Source organism: Onychomys torridus, chromosome 9, assembly GCF_903995425.1.
Source record: "Onychomys torridus chromosome 9, mOncTor1.1, whole genome shotgun sequence".
Lineage (NCBI taxonomy): Eukaryota > Metazoa > Chordata > Mammalia > Rodentia > Cricetidae > Onychomys > Onychomys torridus.
The window spans coordinates 31,766,842-31,784,290 of NC_050451.1; the positions used below are offsets into that span (position 1 = coordinate 31,766,842).

The 17,449-nt window shown below is 43.1% G+C and overlaps 1 protein-coding gene across 20 annotated transcripts in view; it reads left to right on the forward strand.

The window, feature by feature from the left end:
- The window catches only part of Kcnma1 (potassium calcium-activated channel subfamily M alpha 1), a 701,946-nt gene that overhangs the window by 571,893 nt on the left and 112,604 nt on the right, over nt 1-17,449 (forward strand). For 8 of the 20 annotated variants that reach the window (XM_036199286.1, XM_036199287.1, XM_036199292.1 and 5 more), the window contains one exon: nt 5,728-5,901. The exons of the other annotated variants lie outside the window; for them this stretch is intronic. In XM_036199286.1, the coding sequence (XP_036055179.1) occupies nt 5,728-5,901 (174 nt within the window). The remainder of the gene's footprint in view (nt 1-5,727; nt 5,902-17,449) is intronic. 20 annotated transcript variants of the gene reach the window in all.

Here is a 17,449-nt window from a genome sequence, read left to right on the forward strand (position 1 = left end):
GACAAGTGGCAATTATTCCCTGCAGTCTATAGTGTTTCCTTGCTTTTAAGTATAACTTCTCCTTTATTCAATGCCCAGTAGTTCCTTTGTGAATGTTAAGTATCCTGGAGGATCCATGTGCTTATTTTGAGAAAAAAAAAATGTTGGTTAATTGAGGGAGAATGAAGAAGGCATGTTAGAATCTAAACAATATAAGTTTCTAAACTTCTCTAACTTACTCAAGGCATAAGATCCCCTTTATCTAACCAGATGTAGTTTTTAAAGCCAGTATTTCTCTGTGTGACCTACAGCTATAGTGCTCTCATGGACACAGCCATCATCATTGGGTCTTGGCTTACACGCAGAAGACTCTAGGAAACAGAAAGGAGACACAGTCTACAACTTATTGAGTTCATTGGCTTTGGAATGTGGAGATGTTTTAGCTCCTGGACCTCTGATATTCCTTTGCAGAGGAAGCAGCAAGTTGACCATTTGAGTTCTGGTAGTCTTCATTGTATGGAAAGCCTCTGATGATCTGTGTAATGCCAAAACAAAATCATGATCTTCTTCAATGCAACACACAGTTCTGCCTAAATTGGCTCCATGGAATGTATGTGGAAGCAGCATTTCCCCTTTCATACTCTAGCACTCTTTGAAAAGTCAAGGGCTACACAATACCAATCAACAGACAGTCCAGTGGCAAATTCTCCTGCCTTTCCCAGCTCTAGAGTAATTGTCAGGAGCCAAATAACCTAGCTGGCTGTGTGCTCCAGGTTGCTGCCTTTAATCTCTGCCTTCCCCTCCACCACGATCACGGAAAGCCATATGTAAGACCTTGCTTCTTCTCCAGAAGGTAACAGGAGGAACTGTGTTAAGTGAAGACATCATTTCTTCTTTATAGGATGTGAAAGAACCTCTGATTTCTAGGATTACGGCTAACAATATACCTCAGACAAAAACCTCAGTGGGTTTTTCTTCTGTAGAAGGTTTGCTTATAATTTCAGTTGCTACTGAGTCTTTGAAGAATAGCTGTAATTCATGCTAAGAAACAATGCTTCCCTTCCTTCAACTGATTTGAAAAATGAGGATATGACCTGAGAAGTGTGCCTTAATTTAATGACATTTTTTTTTCTTTCACACTAGTCTCCTCTTACATTTGCTCCTTTGGAAACCTAAATTATTTTCCCTTCAGCAGCTGGAAACTTCCACCTGGGCCTCTTGGGCAAGGCTGCTTTCCCTCTCCCTTCCAATCCACCCCCCATATTAAGATTCTGCAATTGCAACCTGGCTGGCCATTTGGTTGCTGATGCCGGAGGCAGATGGTACTGCAGCAGACAGAGTGGGCTGCAACCCTTCCTTCCATTCCAGACTTGGCTCAGTCAGGCCAACCAGCAGAGGACCTGAGGCCTGGCACCTGATCATATTAAGTGTGTCCCAAGGAAAGAGAAGTGAGCGTACTACATCTGCAGCAGGTTTAATTTCTCCCCAACATGACCTTTGAAAAGATATGAAAAGTTGTGCAAGTGTGTGTCTGAGAAAGCTTTCCATTTTAAACACTCAAGAGTAAACAGATAGCTTTGATGATGTCCATTAGGGAAGTATCTCTATTTTGACTCTATAAATACTGCTAGGAAGTCATACTGGAAATATTGGATGAATATCCATTTTATTGTGGTGAAGAAAAAACACATAAAAGCTTTCTTCTGAAGCGATGAAACTATTCAAATGTAGATTTTTTTTAGAGGAAGGTGAGACTCAAAATCAGATTCTTGGCACTGACATGACTTCTTCAAATCATTGGTACTGGTCCAAGAACAAGATTTTGTGGGCCAAAGAGAAAACGAAGTCTCAGGGGTCTTATATTTCTTTCCCAGAGTTAAGTTGGCCTATGGGGGCAATTCATAGAGCATAAAGTTGTTCCAAGAGCCCTAAGACAAAGTGACAAGTAGCTGCAGCATTTGTACCTGCAGAGACACACTCTTGTCTGGTCCCTCCAGGACCAGCAGTGAAGCTGTGTGGAGACCCTATCAGTTGGTGCAGAATACAATGTACTTGCAAGTTACCCACTGTTGACTGCCCCCAGGATTCTCTCCTAGAACCTTTTATCTATTTGTCCTTACTTCCCCAAAACATCCATAGATTGGAGGCAGCCATTGAATTGAAGTGGTACCACATACATTTCAGTTCATAGAGATGGCCAGGCGCTCTTCTCCTTTAGGAGATGAACCAGCAAGTTCTGCCTCACGCCATTAACAAGCTGCTCTCCTAGAGCTGTCCACTAGATGTCCTCATAGACCTACTCTGCTTTGCCTTCATTAAAACCTTTTTTTTTTTTTTAATTTCTGGTGACTGGGAAGAGCCATGGATGGCTACTAAGAAAGGAACTCGGTACACACCAATGGAGAGGAGACATGTTTTTATGACCAGGAGTAGATGAGAAACTTGTATTTCAAATAGATACTGAAGTGTTCCAAGTAGGTATGTGAAATTCAAGCTTGGCGGTTTTAAGTACCTCTCTGATACAGCAAATGAATCCTTTAACCCAAATTGGCTATAGAAAAGTTATCAAAAAGGTTTTGAGAATCTAATTCACTGAAACTGCAGTGAAGGGTTAGGAGACTATAGAGTTGAGGAAAGTGACAGAGAAGTAATGCCCGAGTTAGAAAGCTACATAACTTCATTTTCGAACCCAAGAATAGAATGCCCATATTTTCTGGAACACCTACCACATGGGAGGCAAATCTTCAGGTCTTCATTGCTGCCCTTGACCATAAATAATAATGGACCAGAAGGAATCCCCTAACTCTGCATACATCCCTCAGCCTGATGGATTACTCCATAGGATTGAAGGTCAGAATCACCTTCCCTTCTTGGAAAGTGGACCTGGAAGTACATAGGTGACATCACACCTGGCTGGGATGGTGGGGAAGGAGCCTCACTCTTAACTGAGCATCTTCACTCTAGACATTGTGGTTCGTGAAGGTTTGTCAAGATGTGGGGCTCAGTCATTTTTAACTGTTTGTGTCTTGTCTCTGAGCCTCATGTTGATCATTCTTGGTGTGTGTGTGTGTGTGCGCGTGCGCTCTTTGTCCTTTGAGATTTCTCTTTTGCATTTGGTGTGAGTGTAAAATGACTAGGAAGGAATGACGAGTAATAGCATGTTTTCTGTTTTATGCATATGCCGCTTTGGAATGTGACTGCTTATAATTAACAGCTAATCTTCTTATAGCAAATGGGATTCTGCTGCTTCGTTTACCAGTTGCAGCCTGTTACTGCATGCTAACAATGCAAAATTTTACAACAATGCATGGTCTCTGGAACAGCCAACTGTGACAGTTGCAAACAGTCCCTGAGAGTCACTGTTTTGATGTTATTCTCCCTCCTGAAGCCTTTGGAGGTGGGAGGTCTCCACTGCCCATTGTGATAGGGTGACCTCTGTGGGCAAAAAAAAAAAAAAAAAAAAAAACAGATTCAAAAGTTACCTATTCATATATATATATATATATATATATATATATATATATATCACGTATACATATATATATACACACACACACACACACATACATATGTATGTATATGAACCTTCTTCCCCATAAATGTGTCACGTTCTGTTGCCATGCCTGAACCTGAAATGGCAGTATGAAAATGAAAACCAGGGACTGTTGTTAATGTGAAACACAGCATTTCCGAGTTTGACGGGATTCTCTGCTACAGTATTTGATTTAAAAAGAAAAAAATGTTTCAAAATAATTCATCTACAGTGAAACAACAAACAACGAAAAGGAAAAAAGAAATCATCATTGTTTTCCTCTTTGCAAGTAACAAGTCATTAATGTCCAGTAAAGCATCACGATAGACAAACCAAGAGAGTGATTTTCCAAGTTGTATACCAGATCTGGATATGGTTCAGCTAAATTTATTTTCATGTCCTCCATTGAAGACTCTTTCCCCCTTTCTTAACTTCAGCCACTGATGTTGATCAGGGTGGCCTGGACATTGGCAGAATGCCTTGTGACTTCGCCTGTCTCAAATGCTATAGCAGATTCTTATTTTTATTTGTTGGTAAAAGCTAAGCTCAAAAGATATACTGAGAGTTGAACAGGGCTGGGGTTGCATGTTAATCCAAACAACGGCCTTAGTTAGGATGCTGAAGGACCATGTCACTGGGAATGTGAGTCTCTTCACAGGAATGGAGATGCTGCTGGAGATTTCCTATTCATCTTCCCCAGTGCCTGCTCTTCACAGTCATACCGTTCCCCTTGCTTGACAAGCCCACTGTATGGCAAGTCTTAAAGGTCTTAGAACAGGCCTTGACCCATTTGAAAGATTTAAACCCGTTCCTGGTGACTGTAACATTCAAAGAGGGCAAAAACCACAACCTATATTTTAAAGTAGGATGGCAAGCATCCACTCCAAAGGAAAATAAAGAGGGGTAATATGACTTCCCATGTAGAAGGGGTAGGTGTGGAGATAACACCTCCCTGGTCAAGTTCAGTGTTTGATGCTTGGAAGATATGAGCTCTTCTACCCTGTGAGAAGAGAATGACAAGTGATAAATATGTTTGCTTGTTGTAGCATCAAAATGAGGTACAAAAGGCTTCTCTTGTACTGAAATCTAAATTGGCCAGAAGGGTAAAAAGGAAAGGCATTGGAAACCATGAGGACATTAACAAGCTTTGCATGTGTCTGTATTACAGGTGACTCCTGGGTCAATACCAAACCTTCATACTGTGCTAGCCTTAAAAGAACCATTGAGGGTCCCTGAAAATGCCAGTAAGATAGTTCATAGGGCAAATACTTTCTGTTTTGTTGTTTTTAATATATTCTGGCCAGTATTTTCTACATAAGGAAAAAATATGATTGAGTCACCTAATTGTCTTCTGATTTTCTGGTGGGCAGGGAGAGAAAGGCAGCACTCACAATAGATACACACCCATGAGTGGCTAAAAGCATTCCAGAGACCAACATCTCATATTGCTTTGGGTGATTTTTTTTTTTATTTGTGAACTTCCTTTAATGTCAACTATGCAGCGTTAGCCTTGAGCATTTCTTATATGAACAGATTTGGATATTTGTTCTGTCAAGAGTAAATTTAAATTCCTGTAGCTATCATGTAAACTCACTCCCGGGAAGTTCAGCAAAAGCATCCTCAGATCTGATATTAACACGTAATCGTTTCACATTTAATTTGATGGAAGCTTGTCCCTGGCTCTGCTTAATGCCCAGAAATGGATGGAAATGAGAAAGCCTCACAGTAGATATGGTTGCATACTGCAAAAACCATTTATTGTACCAAATAAGCAATTCATTTAACTGATTGGCTGTGTGTCTCTTTTGCCCTCCTGCATTAATTGTGCCAGGGGGAGGATGGTGGTTACATTTTTGCTGTCTGTAATTTGCTTTTTTTTTTTTTTTCATCCAAGAATTGGGATGTGTTCAGCCATGCCTTCTTTCTGTGGTCACCGCTCCATTGAGGGGACAAAAATAATATGCAACAACCTTAGGGGATGATAAAGGCAATTTATATTTTCACTGCTTTTTTTTTTTTTTTTTTTTTTTTTTTTTTTTGATGTACAACCAAACTGTCCCCAACAACCACTGCATTTTTTTTTTCTGGGTCAAGACTGTTAATGTGAACTAAGACCTGTGTTCAATCCTCCAGTGCCCTTCCAGCTGTCTTGCTGTATGTGACCTTGCCATTAACTGCCGCTCTTCCTCTCCTCCCATCCAACCACATGGTTATAGCCAAGATGTCCATCTACAAGAGAGTGAGACGGGCATGTTGTTTTGATTGCGGACGTTCTGAGCGTGACTGCTCATGCATGTCAGGCCGTGTGCGTGGTAACGTGGACACCCTTGAGAGAGCCTTCCCGCTTTCTTCTGTCTCTGTTAATGATGGCCCCGCCAGTTTCCGTGCCTGTAAGTTTAACCTCAACACACACAGTTCCATGTCTGTGCTCGTCTGTGATATCAGCCCTGTCTTGTGTTGTCTCCTGTGGTCCCGTGAGTCCATTGAGCTGGTGTTGCCTTCCTAATGTGGTCTTGTATGTGATGACATGTTGCCTATGTCTCTGTGTATATGATGAGAAGGCTTTCCCTTCTGACCTTTTTGTGCTTCTTGTGATAGTGAACAAGACTGGCATGTGACAGCCTGCTGATAGCCTTCCTCTCTCTTGTCTAAATAAGTGAAAATGGGAAGAAAAGTGGCGGGAGAGCAAGCACTATTTTAATAGAGGTTAAGTAAAAAGGTGAATCTTCAGGCTTTAGAGGTGACTATTAAATGGGGATGGATCAAAAAGATGGAGGAAAAGGAATAGGTAGAAAAAGCTTGCTAGCATTTCAAAATACAAAAATACAGCATACACACACACACACACACACACACACACATATATATATATGAACACACACACACACACACACACACACACACACACACACACACACAATTTTGTCCTGTGTATTTCTTACCCAAGTCTCATTCCTCAGAACCAGATGTTATCCTCAGCTCTTGAAGAGAATATTTATTTTTGAATCTGCCACTCTCCATACAGTGCTTCTTTTCAAACAGTTGGCTCATTCAGAGGAGGCTCCTGAGACACTCATTAATGCCTTATATTTTCCCAACAATTTAGTCCCACTTAACCAAGGTATTGTGTAGCAGTCATGAATCTAAATAAGAAACATTTAAATCCCAAATCTCCAGGATTTCCTTCGCTGTATAGTGCAGACCTTTGTCACTACCAAGCTCTTCCCTGTGAAAGAAGCTGTAACCCTCACACAGGTGATAGCTGCTGAGTCTGATGAACCAAATTCCCAAGATCACCCTTGTCCCTGTTTTCATTTGGCTGGCACAGTTGGTAGGTGATGGTACAGAATGTGTTGGTTTGAGATCCTTGTCCACTGGCTGAAGAGCTTGAATTCTGCATGAGGACTTGGTTGCTTCTGAAACATGACCATGACCTTGAATTGCTGTTTGTGGTAGTATAGGAAGTGAGAGATGATGATCCTCTCTGGACTTCATCCATTTCTCTTTAAAGAACTCAGCACAGTTCTTGGTGCTACATTGGCATCCTATCCACCCACTCTTCTCCTAAAGAATCAAGAGTAGTTGAATGTTTCTTTGCCTTGTGGTTGTTCACACCCACCACACAAGGAAGAAGAGGAACATTGCGGTTTTGAACATTTGTTCCCATGACAAATGCACATAGCCGAGTCATTGTTGCCTATGTTGAAGATAGTCCCAACCCAGGGCGCTTGTGGATATCTAGCAAGAGAGAGAGAGAGAGAGAGAGAGAGAGAGAGAGAGAGAGAGAGAGAGAGAGAGAGAGAGAGCCCCAACTTCACTGTATAGAGAGAGTGCTAAGCCATGCCAGGTGCTGACATCCAAAGCTGCGGCAGTTCACATTTGAAGTCTGTAAGCTGTGTGTTGAGCTATATATTGAAGGCATTCTGAAACCTAATCTGAGACCAGTGAGCCATCCCCTCTGATTCACCATCCACTGCTCCTTGAGAAGTGTTGAGGGACAAGACTGACTTAAAAGTGATACTTGATGGGGTTGTATCAAGAAGCATTATAGACTGTGCCAAGCACATTGGCCTAAGTTTTTAGAAGGGCCTTTTGTCTTGTTTTGTTTTGCTTTGTTTTTAATTTGTTCTTACCAATGCTCAGTACAGGTCCCATACCCCTTTGTTTTGCCTGCAAGAATTTGCTCTCACTCATATGCTATGTTGTCTAGGTAATCCAGGTCATAACTACACAAAGAATTTGTCTGTGGTGTGCAGCAAGGCATCAGATTCAAAGATGAGCTGGTTAGGAAGACAATGGGGTGAGCAATGGTGGTACCATTGGGCCAGATCCCTTTGATTGGCAGTGTCAGATATGACTGCCCAACCCTTTTCAGCCTAAAGCACAATTTCTTCTTTTCTCAAGTAACCACTACACTCCAAACCTTGGCTACAGATTTGGTGGAAAAAATTAAGGAGCCAGTTTGGCTCTGTGCTAGGGTCCTGTGGTCATGTCTTGGCACACTGGCCATGTGCTCCAATCACAGTAAAAATCTATGTCCCCGTGTGAGGCTCATGGTGTCCAGTGTGTGCAATTTCCATTTTATTCAAGAAAAACCATAATTGAAGGGATTTCTCAGCTCTGCAATTTAATCCTGGCATTGATGGAGGCCAGGGAAAGAAAATCTAGGGGTAAGAATGTTCTATCCTCTCAAAAATACCCTGTTCATAATATTGTCATCCTTTCTGTGCATCCATCGTCAGTCCCCACTGTGTCAGAAGACAGGATTCAGGCCTTAAGTGGTATTGACAGTTCTGGTGGTGCCTTGCCTTCTGTTTCTCCGACTTCACTTTGTCACACAAAGGCAGATTTCATCCATCCCTGTGTGAGACCACTCACCTTTGACCACTAATAATAAGTTAGAAAAATCCATTCCAAGTTGAACTCCTTTATAGGCCCATGTCAGCCGTTCTTCTCCAATTAAAAACAAAACAAACAAACAAACAAACAAAAAAAACACCCTTCAGTCTCTGCTGAGTCCCCCTGGCAGTGTGCCACAGCAATCTCTGGGCACCTCACGCGGGTGGTGGGTTGGGTGGTGCCCATTTGACAGAGTGAATTGATTCTAAGAGCAGGGTGAGAGTGGGCTTTTCATTAAATATGAGCAGACGTGAAATGGAGAGGGTTTGACAATTAGAAATGGCAGGAGACGGGCCCGGGAATCAAAGGGAGGGCAGAGGAGCAGGTCAGATTACTTCTCTTACATTCTTGAGTTGTTCTGAAGATCATTTTGAATTAGTGTCAGCAGAACCATGATGGGGTTTGCCCTTTGTCTTTTATGCCGGGGCTGTATTGTTTCCCAAGACACTCATTAAAGGTCATTACACTATTACGGGGCTTGCTTTGGTCGCCAATTTCCAGTTGAGCCAGTAGTGCTTGGAGACTGCCTAATTCTTTCCTCCCTTGCCTTGTCTTTTGCTCTGCGCTATTTTTTTTTAAACTTATAAAGGAAAGGATTTCCGTTTTTTAAGGGACTTTAAATTGGAACACAAAGCCCCATTACATGTTTTCTGAAGTGGGAAGGGAAATAGCTGGTTCCCAGAGGTGGTAATATATTAAAAGTGTTCACAGGGTTTTAAAGACCTCTCTTCTAACTGCTATTTGACACACCTCTCCTTGGAGGCGTGGCCCATGACCAGTCCTTGTTAAGGCTAGGGCTAGGAGGCCATTTGTCCTCTCTTGTACTCACAGGGAGATTCGAGGCCAAGCCATTGATACAAAGACCTCCAGAAAGAAGGGCTAGCTTTTAAAAGATTTTGTGTCTTTTAAGTGCCGTGAGCCCAAGGAGAGAGCCTGGTCAGACCCACCATGTAAACACAAGAGTCTGAGTTCGGATTCCCAGAACCCATGTCAAAAGCCAGGAATGATGGTTCATGCTTCTAACTCCAGCACTCTACCAGTAGAATTGGTGCTCAGTATTAAAGTTGAGAATCACAGCATCATTTTCTGATTCTTGTCATTGTGTCAGCTGACACCAGGACACCAGACCGCTCTTCATCTGACATCTTCACAAGGCCCCGTTGTACAGAAAAAAAGAGCATATCTTACAACAGAAATACTCACACACATCAACATGGATGTAGGTCCTAATCAGTTCTGCTCTTTCGAATATCACTTTTTGAAGTGGACATTCTCTCTCTTTGGAAGTTTATTCTTCAGTCCTGTCTTGCCTGGTGTCTGCTAAGTGTAATAGAAAGGGACAATTAAAATTATGATATAGTGACGATGAAAGGCCCTATTGATTCGGGCCTGCCTAGACCTGCCTGACATGAATCTGGTGATAGTCCATCAGTAACGCTGGTGTAAGCAAATTAATCAAGTGGGGGACGAAAAGCAGGCCTTTGGGTTTGTACTGGGAACTAGTGTTAGCTCAGGCCCACCTGATCCCTCAGGCCACCTTTCAACCACCAGCAGTTTACCTACACAGTTCCATGGAGCCTTCGGCACACTCCTGAAGTAAATTTTAAATCGCACATGGCTTTTACCTCTCGGATTCATAGATCACAGATGAGGCATTCAGCTCAGATGGTTAAGTTGAGAGGAGAAGTCCAATATGATTAGGTGGAAAGGAGACACACCAAAATCAGTTTAGAGTGATGTTGAGTCTTGTCAGATAATAAACAAAGTCCTGATCATCCCCAGTGGACTTCAGCTTGTGTGGGTAGAGAATTAACATCGCCAATTGAACTGAAATCACTCCAGTGAAGTAATGGCATTTTGAAGAGCATAAAGACAGATACTAGGGAAGGAGGTAGAAACAGCTTTGAAGTCAGGGCACACTTGTGCCAACAGTATCCGGAGTCCTGGAGGAGGCATGAGATTTAGCAAGCTCCATTTAAACACAGCCAGTCTGTAATCATAGCACGCCCTTGATAGATAGTAGGGAGGGACTTCCTCAGATGCCACCTCCCCTGTCTTCAATATAATGCCTTCTACTTCCGGGAAGCAATGACTCCTCTTCCTGTCACCAGTGAAGAAAATGGGGAAAAGAAAGCCAGAGGATACTTGGCACATGTCGAGTTAATTTTAGTGTTTCGTGCATTTTTAACATATATAATGACAAAAATGCATGGGATATGATGTGAGTTTTCTGTGTGTGCATATATAGTGTCAAGATCACATCAGTCTAATTAGCATGTGCGTCACCTCAAACATCATTTCTTGTGGTGAAACCTCCATAATCTTCTCTCTAGCTATTCTGAGAGACACATGATAGACTATAATCACCTGGAGATACCCTGCTGTCCAATTGGACACCAGAGTCCCTTCCTCCTATTTCACTGAATGCCTACCCCTCCCCCACCCTCCATGTATTAGTTCATGTGTCTGTGTCTCCAGTGTCTTTCCTTTTCTCATACCGATATGTTTGTATCCATTCTCATTCTGACTGTTTCCCCCACCCCCTATCATACTCATTGACTGCAAATACTAATTAGAGCCTTTTGATTTCCTGGCTCCTTAACCGCCTTAGTCATGCATCCAGTTTGTCCATTTGCATTTTATTGTGGGAAGTGAAAATTAAGAGGGAGGCAGGAAGGGCTGGCTACCCATCCAATGTAGCAAAAAATGAATAATATCCCCTGGAAGAGCCTCTTCAAGTACTCTCACTGTCCCAAGCAAGGCCACTGAAGCCAGTATCTCTTGCTTAATGTCTTTTAGACAAATGGGGCAGAGAGTTGACTGGAAAGATGCTTCCCTTCAGGTAATGGACCACACACACAGGTGTCAACTTCTGTACTCAGTAATGTCTTTGGCAGAAATCAGCCTTTGCAAATAATTCCCTTCGAAAATAACTCCTGGCATTGTCTTCAAAGAACACCAAACAAAGCTCATTTTCATGCAGTCTGTGATGCTGGTGTTTGTAAGTCCAATGTCAGGGGAAGTAGTTGATCTGCAGTAACAGAGTGTGCTCCTTCCCATCACCCCCAGACAAGGAAGAGAACATCACAACAGACAGAACAGTCAGAGTTTCAAAGGACATTCTTTGACATGGAATTTAGAGACAGGAAGTAAAAAGGCCAGAAGAAGGGAAGGACGTAGGGCTCTTTCTATGTATGTACCCCATCACTTAGACAAGGAGCTCTGTACTATAACAGATGGTTCTGGCTCTTTAAGGACAAATGAAAAAAATACATTGGCATGCCATAGGGACACCAGACAGAGGTCCTTATGCAAGGTGATGTGGAAATTATGTTTGTGTTTTTATTTCAGGGCAGCAGCCAGCTATCAGGATACTGGCCTTGACAGATCTTACCACCAGGCAGTGGGTTCTTCTTCTTACCTTCATGGTAGAAGACAGGTGTAGCCAGCTAGCACTCCATTTCTCCTCTTCCTCCACTATTGTGGGCGACAGATGCCAGGGCCAGTCCGCTCTTAACTTGAGCCTTCTTGTCAAGGCTCTGCCTTGAGCCCAAACCCTGACCTTTACTTGATGAAATAAACTGCTGATGAACAAGCAGAGGTTGGAAATAGAGCAGGCTTGGAGCAAATGTCAAGTCCATCTCCCTCCTCCTACCTACAGCAGCAGTGTGGATTAGCCCAAGTCTGGAGTTTGCAGTGCCTTAGGCTTTATGGGTCTGGGGAGACATAACTTATTAACAAAGAGTTATTAAATTTTTATCAATTTTACAACACAATGTAAATGCCTCCTACGAATCTACATTGTATTCATTATCATTTAAAACGTTAATTAAGTCAAAGTTGCATTTAATTTCTCTCTAAATGGGCCTCTGGGAAGAGGCTTTTAGAAACATCTGCGGGAGCATGTAGCTATAGAACCAGGAATCCCTCAGCCTCCATTCAGGATAGCCCCTTGAGTTGATTGCTATTGCCTGTCTGTGACAAATTTGTTGTGATGTGATTGGGCATTGTCTCAATTTAGCATCAGACCAACAATGGTGTAAAGCCAGTCAAGAGACACTGACTGCTGCACAGGCTTCTAGGCATCCTTCTTTTAGATATGACCCACATGGGAACCAGAAGTTCATGTGTGGCACCTCTGGTCTCTATCATACCTTGAGATTCTCCTACCTCATGTGGTACTCATCATTTTCTGTGTTTAGTCCTTCATCTGAGATAGACACTTGTTAACTGTCTCAGTAAAATTAGGACTTGGTGCTCCTAGAAAAGATGCTAATCTTTGGCATCTTTGATTCCTACCTAAGTACAAAGCAGCTGGATGGAAAGCACTTTTAGGATGATGTAGACAGGTCATGCTCATTGATAAGAGGAGGCGTAGTAAGGTTTGATGAGAACTTGCTTTCCCAGGGTCAGTTGTTAGTGGTACTCTGATCTTTTGTGAGCACAAAACCATGATCCCAGAGACCTTTAATTCAATATATAGCTTGGGGGCTAGGCTTGCTAATAGGATGATAGTAGGACATGGCTAGTTGGGTATCTTGGATTCATGTCAGGACTAGACATTGCCATTGTTACACTGCAATGTCTAAGTTACTCTGCCAGAACAGCAAGAATGTGCAGGTGTGCTGTTTAATTTAAAATACATATGGTCTTTGCTTCTGTCCTTGCTTGTAGATGCTACCTCAGTTGACAGGTACTAATTTTGCCTCTGTCACAAGGATAGTCATCACTTGCTGGCACCGCTGCTGCCGCTGTTGTAAACTGAGACATCTGTGGAGCACCTCATTTGTATAGTTTGGATAATTTGATGAGGAAGCAATGGTAGAGCTGGGATTTGAAACAGATTGGTATGGCTCCATCTTCTCTGGGTAAGTTGAGGCATTTAGATCTTTGCAGTGCTGAACAAGATTTGTAGGCCTGTACATGTCTATGGGATGAAAAAGAGATTAAGATGGCAGTTTTAAAACTAGAGATGATGTGGGTGATGCCAGAGTCCCTCTCAAAGCAAGTGGCCACCCACAAGTCTTGGGAATCATTCTGTAGTATGTGGAGGAGAGAAGAGAAGGGTGAAAATGGGCCTTGGCAGAGGCCAAGCCAAGGATGCTGTTCTTAATCTGCAGTGGAATAGAAAGCAATTGAGATGTCAGATCAGGAAATGAACCAACAGGGCACTCTAGTGGCTTCCATAAAGAGACCAGACATGGTGAGACAATTGAGCAACCCTCCCACCCTAAATAAGGGAAGGGAAAAGCCCAGGGGCTGTGATGGGAGGGGAGAGAGAGTGGAAGCCCTCTAAGGGGCCTCTGAAAGTGGGGGTTCTGTAGAGCACCAGCAGGGGCCCCTCAGATGAAGGCCATTATCCCAATTCTAGTCTAAGAACTTGTCGCCTCTTTAAAGACAGCTTAATGAATGGCTCTGGGGCAGTTGATTTTCATTAGTTAGTGAAATTTCCTAAGCCCAGTTCTTCCAGGCTGACTAGGAGCCATTAGAATTCCTACTTGAACTTTTTGAGGTTTTCTTTGGGGGAGGGAGATTTAGTTGGCAAGGACTGGTGACCTACCTGCACTCCATCGATTTCCTTTTCTTACCCAGTATTTCTTCTTCCACAGACCATCCCTCCAGTTGAATAAATCTTGAGTGTGTTGAAGGTGACAGAGGTGGGCAGCTCAAGGGCTGATGTGATAGTATTGGCTCAGGCAGTGCAGCTGACAAATGGGGCCACCAGCTGGGACACATGACCAGCCCCTAAGGGTCCTGGCTTCAGCTGCATGTGGTAGCTTCAATTCCAGATCCTGGAAATTATTTTTGAAATGCTCCTAATATGGCAGGGAGGCTTTTTTCCTCCCATCTTTCTCAAGGAGACAGCGTGTCTCCTTACATCTACAGAGAGGAAAAACAATAAGCACTTCACATCCTGTTCACTGAAAATCCACCATGGTTTTCAAACGCTTACCCAACTCGAGTGGAAATACAAAACATATTGCCTGTGAAATACTGCCACACAAAATCCTGGGACATCATGTGGCATTTCTAAGTACCATGGCACAATTTTCTTTTCCATTTTATTTCTTTGTGTTTAAGACCTTTCTCTGTGTTCATTGTGTCTGTGTTCATAACTGTGACATTTGTGTGCACCATTGACCCCAAAGAGTCATTAAAACAGCATGGTAAAGTACTTGTGCCCTGGATTTCCCCACAGTGGTAGGCTGTGTATGCTAAGGGTGCCAACTTCGGGAAATGGAATTTGGCTGAATGCATTCAACCAGCTAGTCATATGCTGGCTTTCTTGCTCTAGAGTTTTGCCTCTAACTAGTATGCTGAGCCAGGCAGTTCTCCATTTGCTACAAGAGTTATGCTTTTCCAGCCAACCAACCTGTCCTCTACACAGAATCTACAAAGATGGACAGAACTAAGTGGGCCATTTTCAAAACAATGACTGAAGAGACCTCTTTGTGTGCCTAGACGGTGCCAGTTTTGAAGGGAAATTGCTACATGTACACAGAAAGTTCTGTTCTGAGAAAACAGTTTTCTTTTCTTTTTTTGGGGGGGGGGGGGGGGTGGGGATTCCAGACAGGGTTTCTCCATGTAGTTTTGGTGCCTGTCCTGGATCTCACTCTGTAGACCAGGCTGGCCTCCAACTCACAGAGATCCACCTGGCTCTGCCTCGTGAGTGCTGAGATTAAAGGCATGTGTCACCACTGCCCAGTGAAAACAGTTTTCTTATGATCAACTTAGATGGACTGAGCTAAACCAAAGTTGGCCTGACCCTTACACACAAACACACACTTGCTATCCATCAGTCCGTCTATCCCTCCCTCCCTCCCTCCCTCCCTCCCTCCCCCCTTTTCTTCTGTTTCTGCTGCTTCCTCTTTGATCAAATGATCATCGTTGGTAGGCATGTTTCTCTCACATTCAAGAACAACAATACAAGGAAACTCCCTTGGGCTCTTCTAGTCAACTAGAAAGAACCTGTCATAGCCCCTTCAAACACAAAATGGGTGCCAAGCATTCCCTGGGCTACAATGGAGATATAGTGCAAACTCACAAGTGAACTCTCTTCCTGTCTGTGCATCTCAGATCACCTTCACTGACTTTTAAATGAAGTGAGAAGGTTTCAGCTCTGGGGCTAGGACCATACCAGATGTGTGGATGAGGTCAGAGGAGCTAGAGCTGTGCCCGATGTGTAGACAGAGGCAGGGGCATCTGTAGACTGAGGAACATGTCCTCTGGGAGCAGTCCTGACTCCTTGCATTCCTGTGCTCTTTGCTTTGGCCAACAGTAGCTTTCTAGGCTGAAGCTTGTTGGATCTCACTCATTCAAGGATGGACCTAGGGGTTTCCATCCTTCCCTCCACAGTCAGAAATATAGCATGCTGCTGTCACTGACTTGGCATCCTGTACTGGCAGGAACACTCGAATGGAAAATGGCGTGAAGGATTCCAGTTCAGTACATATTTGATGAACAAAAGAAATAATAAATGAAGGGGTTCTCCACCATTGAAGAAGTAAATGGCATGCAGTACAGGCTCATGCTGGATCCATAAAGTCCTCCTAAAGCTTTCTGAGCTGCTTCTTATAGACTGTGCCCATGTACACATAAGAGCTGAATGCCCAAGGAACTTAAGAGGGAAATGGAGTAAAGTGAAGGGCATATTTTGAAAGTTACCAACTTGTGGGTGTGGTCAGCATTCTTTGCAGAGGATAAGCCCTGGAAGAGAAGATTTAGAAATGATACACAGGGGAAAATGGTGTAGGCCAAGATGCAGTAATTTTCTTAATTAAGAGAGGTGAGAATTCTGCCATGTGTTAGGATTCTATCATGTATTATTCTACCGTTTGTTCTAGAAGATCAGAGACTTGTGACACTCTATATAATTTCTATTCATTTCAGCAGATCTGAATATTTTTCCTGAGAGTCAGGGTGGAAAAAAGGAAGCAACAGATAGGGCCAGCATAAGGATAGGGGCTTACTGGAGAGAAATGGCATGTACCTGCTCAAGGGAAGGGACATTTAAGGCTGCTCATGATTCCAGAGGAGGTAGGTGGATCTAATCTACCATCAGCTTCTAGGTGACACTTTTTCCCAGGCTATGGACTTCCAAGGTCAGGTGCTTCTATTTACTTTCTGTTAGAGCTGTAATTTAGGTCATTCTACTCAAGACAAGAAAGGAGCCATGAGCTGAGCAGCTCTTCTGTATTTGGTCATTTGAGCTGGCCATTCCTTCAGTGCAGAAAAGCAAATGTTTCTGCACAGGACATACCTCCAGCATGATGCTTCAAAGCCAGCACCATGAACAGGTGTAACTGCAAAAGGATGTTTGGTAGGTGAGCTGCCATGAAAAAAAACAGGAGGTGGAAATGAAACAATGAAGTGTTCTAGAATACACACAGACACAAAGGAGTTGTAATACGGTGAATGTCATGTAGACAGGCATCTTTTGTATTTTCCCCTGTCTGTATAAGAGGGAAATCCAGGGGCTCTTCTCTATACCATGCAGTGAGCTAACTTACCTCACTGGCAACTGAAATCCCAGGGGAACTTTAGAGCAGGGGAAGAGAGATGAGGGATACAGTCTGTGGGGTTTTGTTTTGTGGGTTGGGAGGAGGCTTTGAAGTAAGTCCCAGTGTGGTCCTGTTTTGAAATGGTCATCAAGTGGACACTTAGTGGATACTGATTGCCACAGTAAGAGCAATGCTTTATGAGGGTATGAAACTTCATACTTCTCAAGACACCAATATTTCATCTGGGCAGCTTCAGAATCGACATCATCCATTTCTACCCAGAGTCTTATCTCAGAGGAGTTTCTCTCTCTCTCTCTCTCTCTCTCTCTCTCTCTCTCTCTCTCTCTCTCTCTCTCTCTCACACTCACACACACACACACACACACACACACACACACACACACACGCTTTGTTACATGATTGCCTTGCACATGTTGAGTTATTCTTCATTAACACATGAAAAGATGAACTTGACCCAGATCACATAGTGAGTGAGTAGATGCTAGATAGAAAGAACACCATCTCTTGTGATATTGAT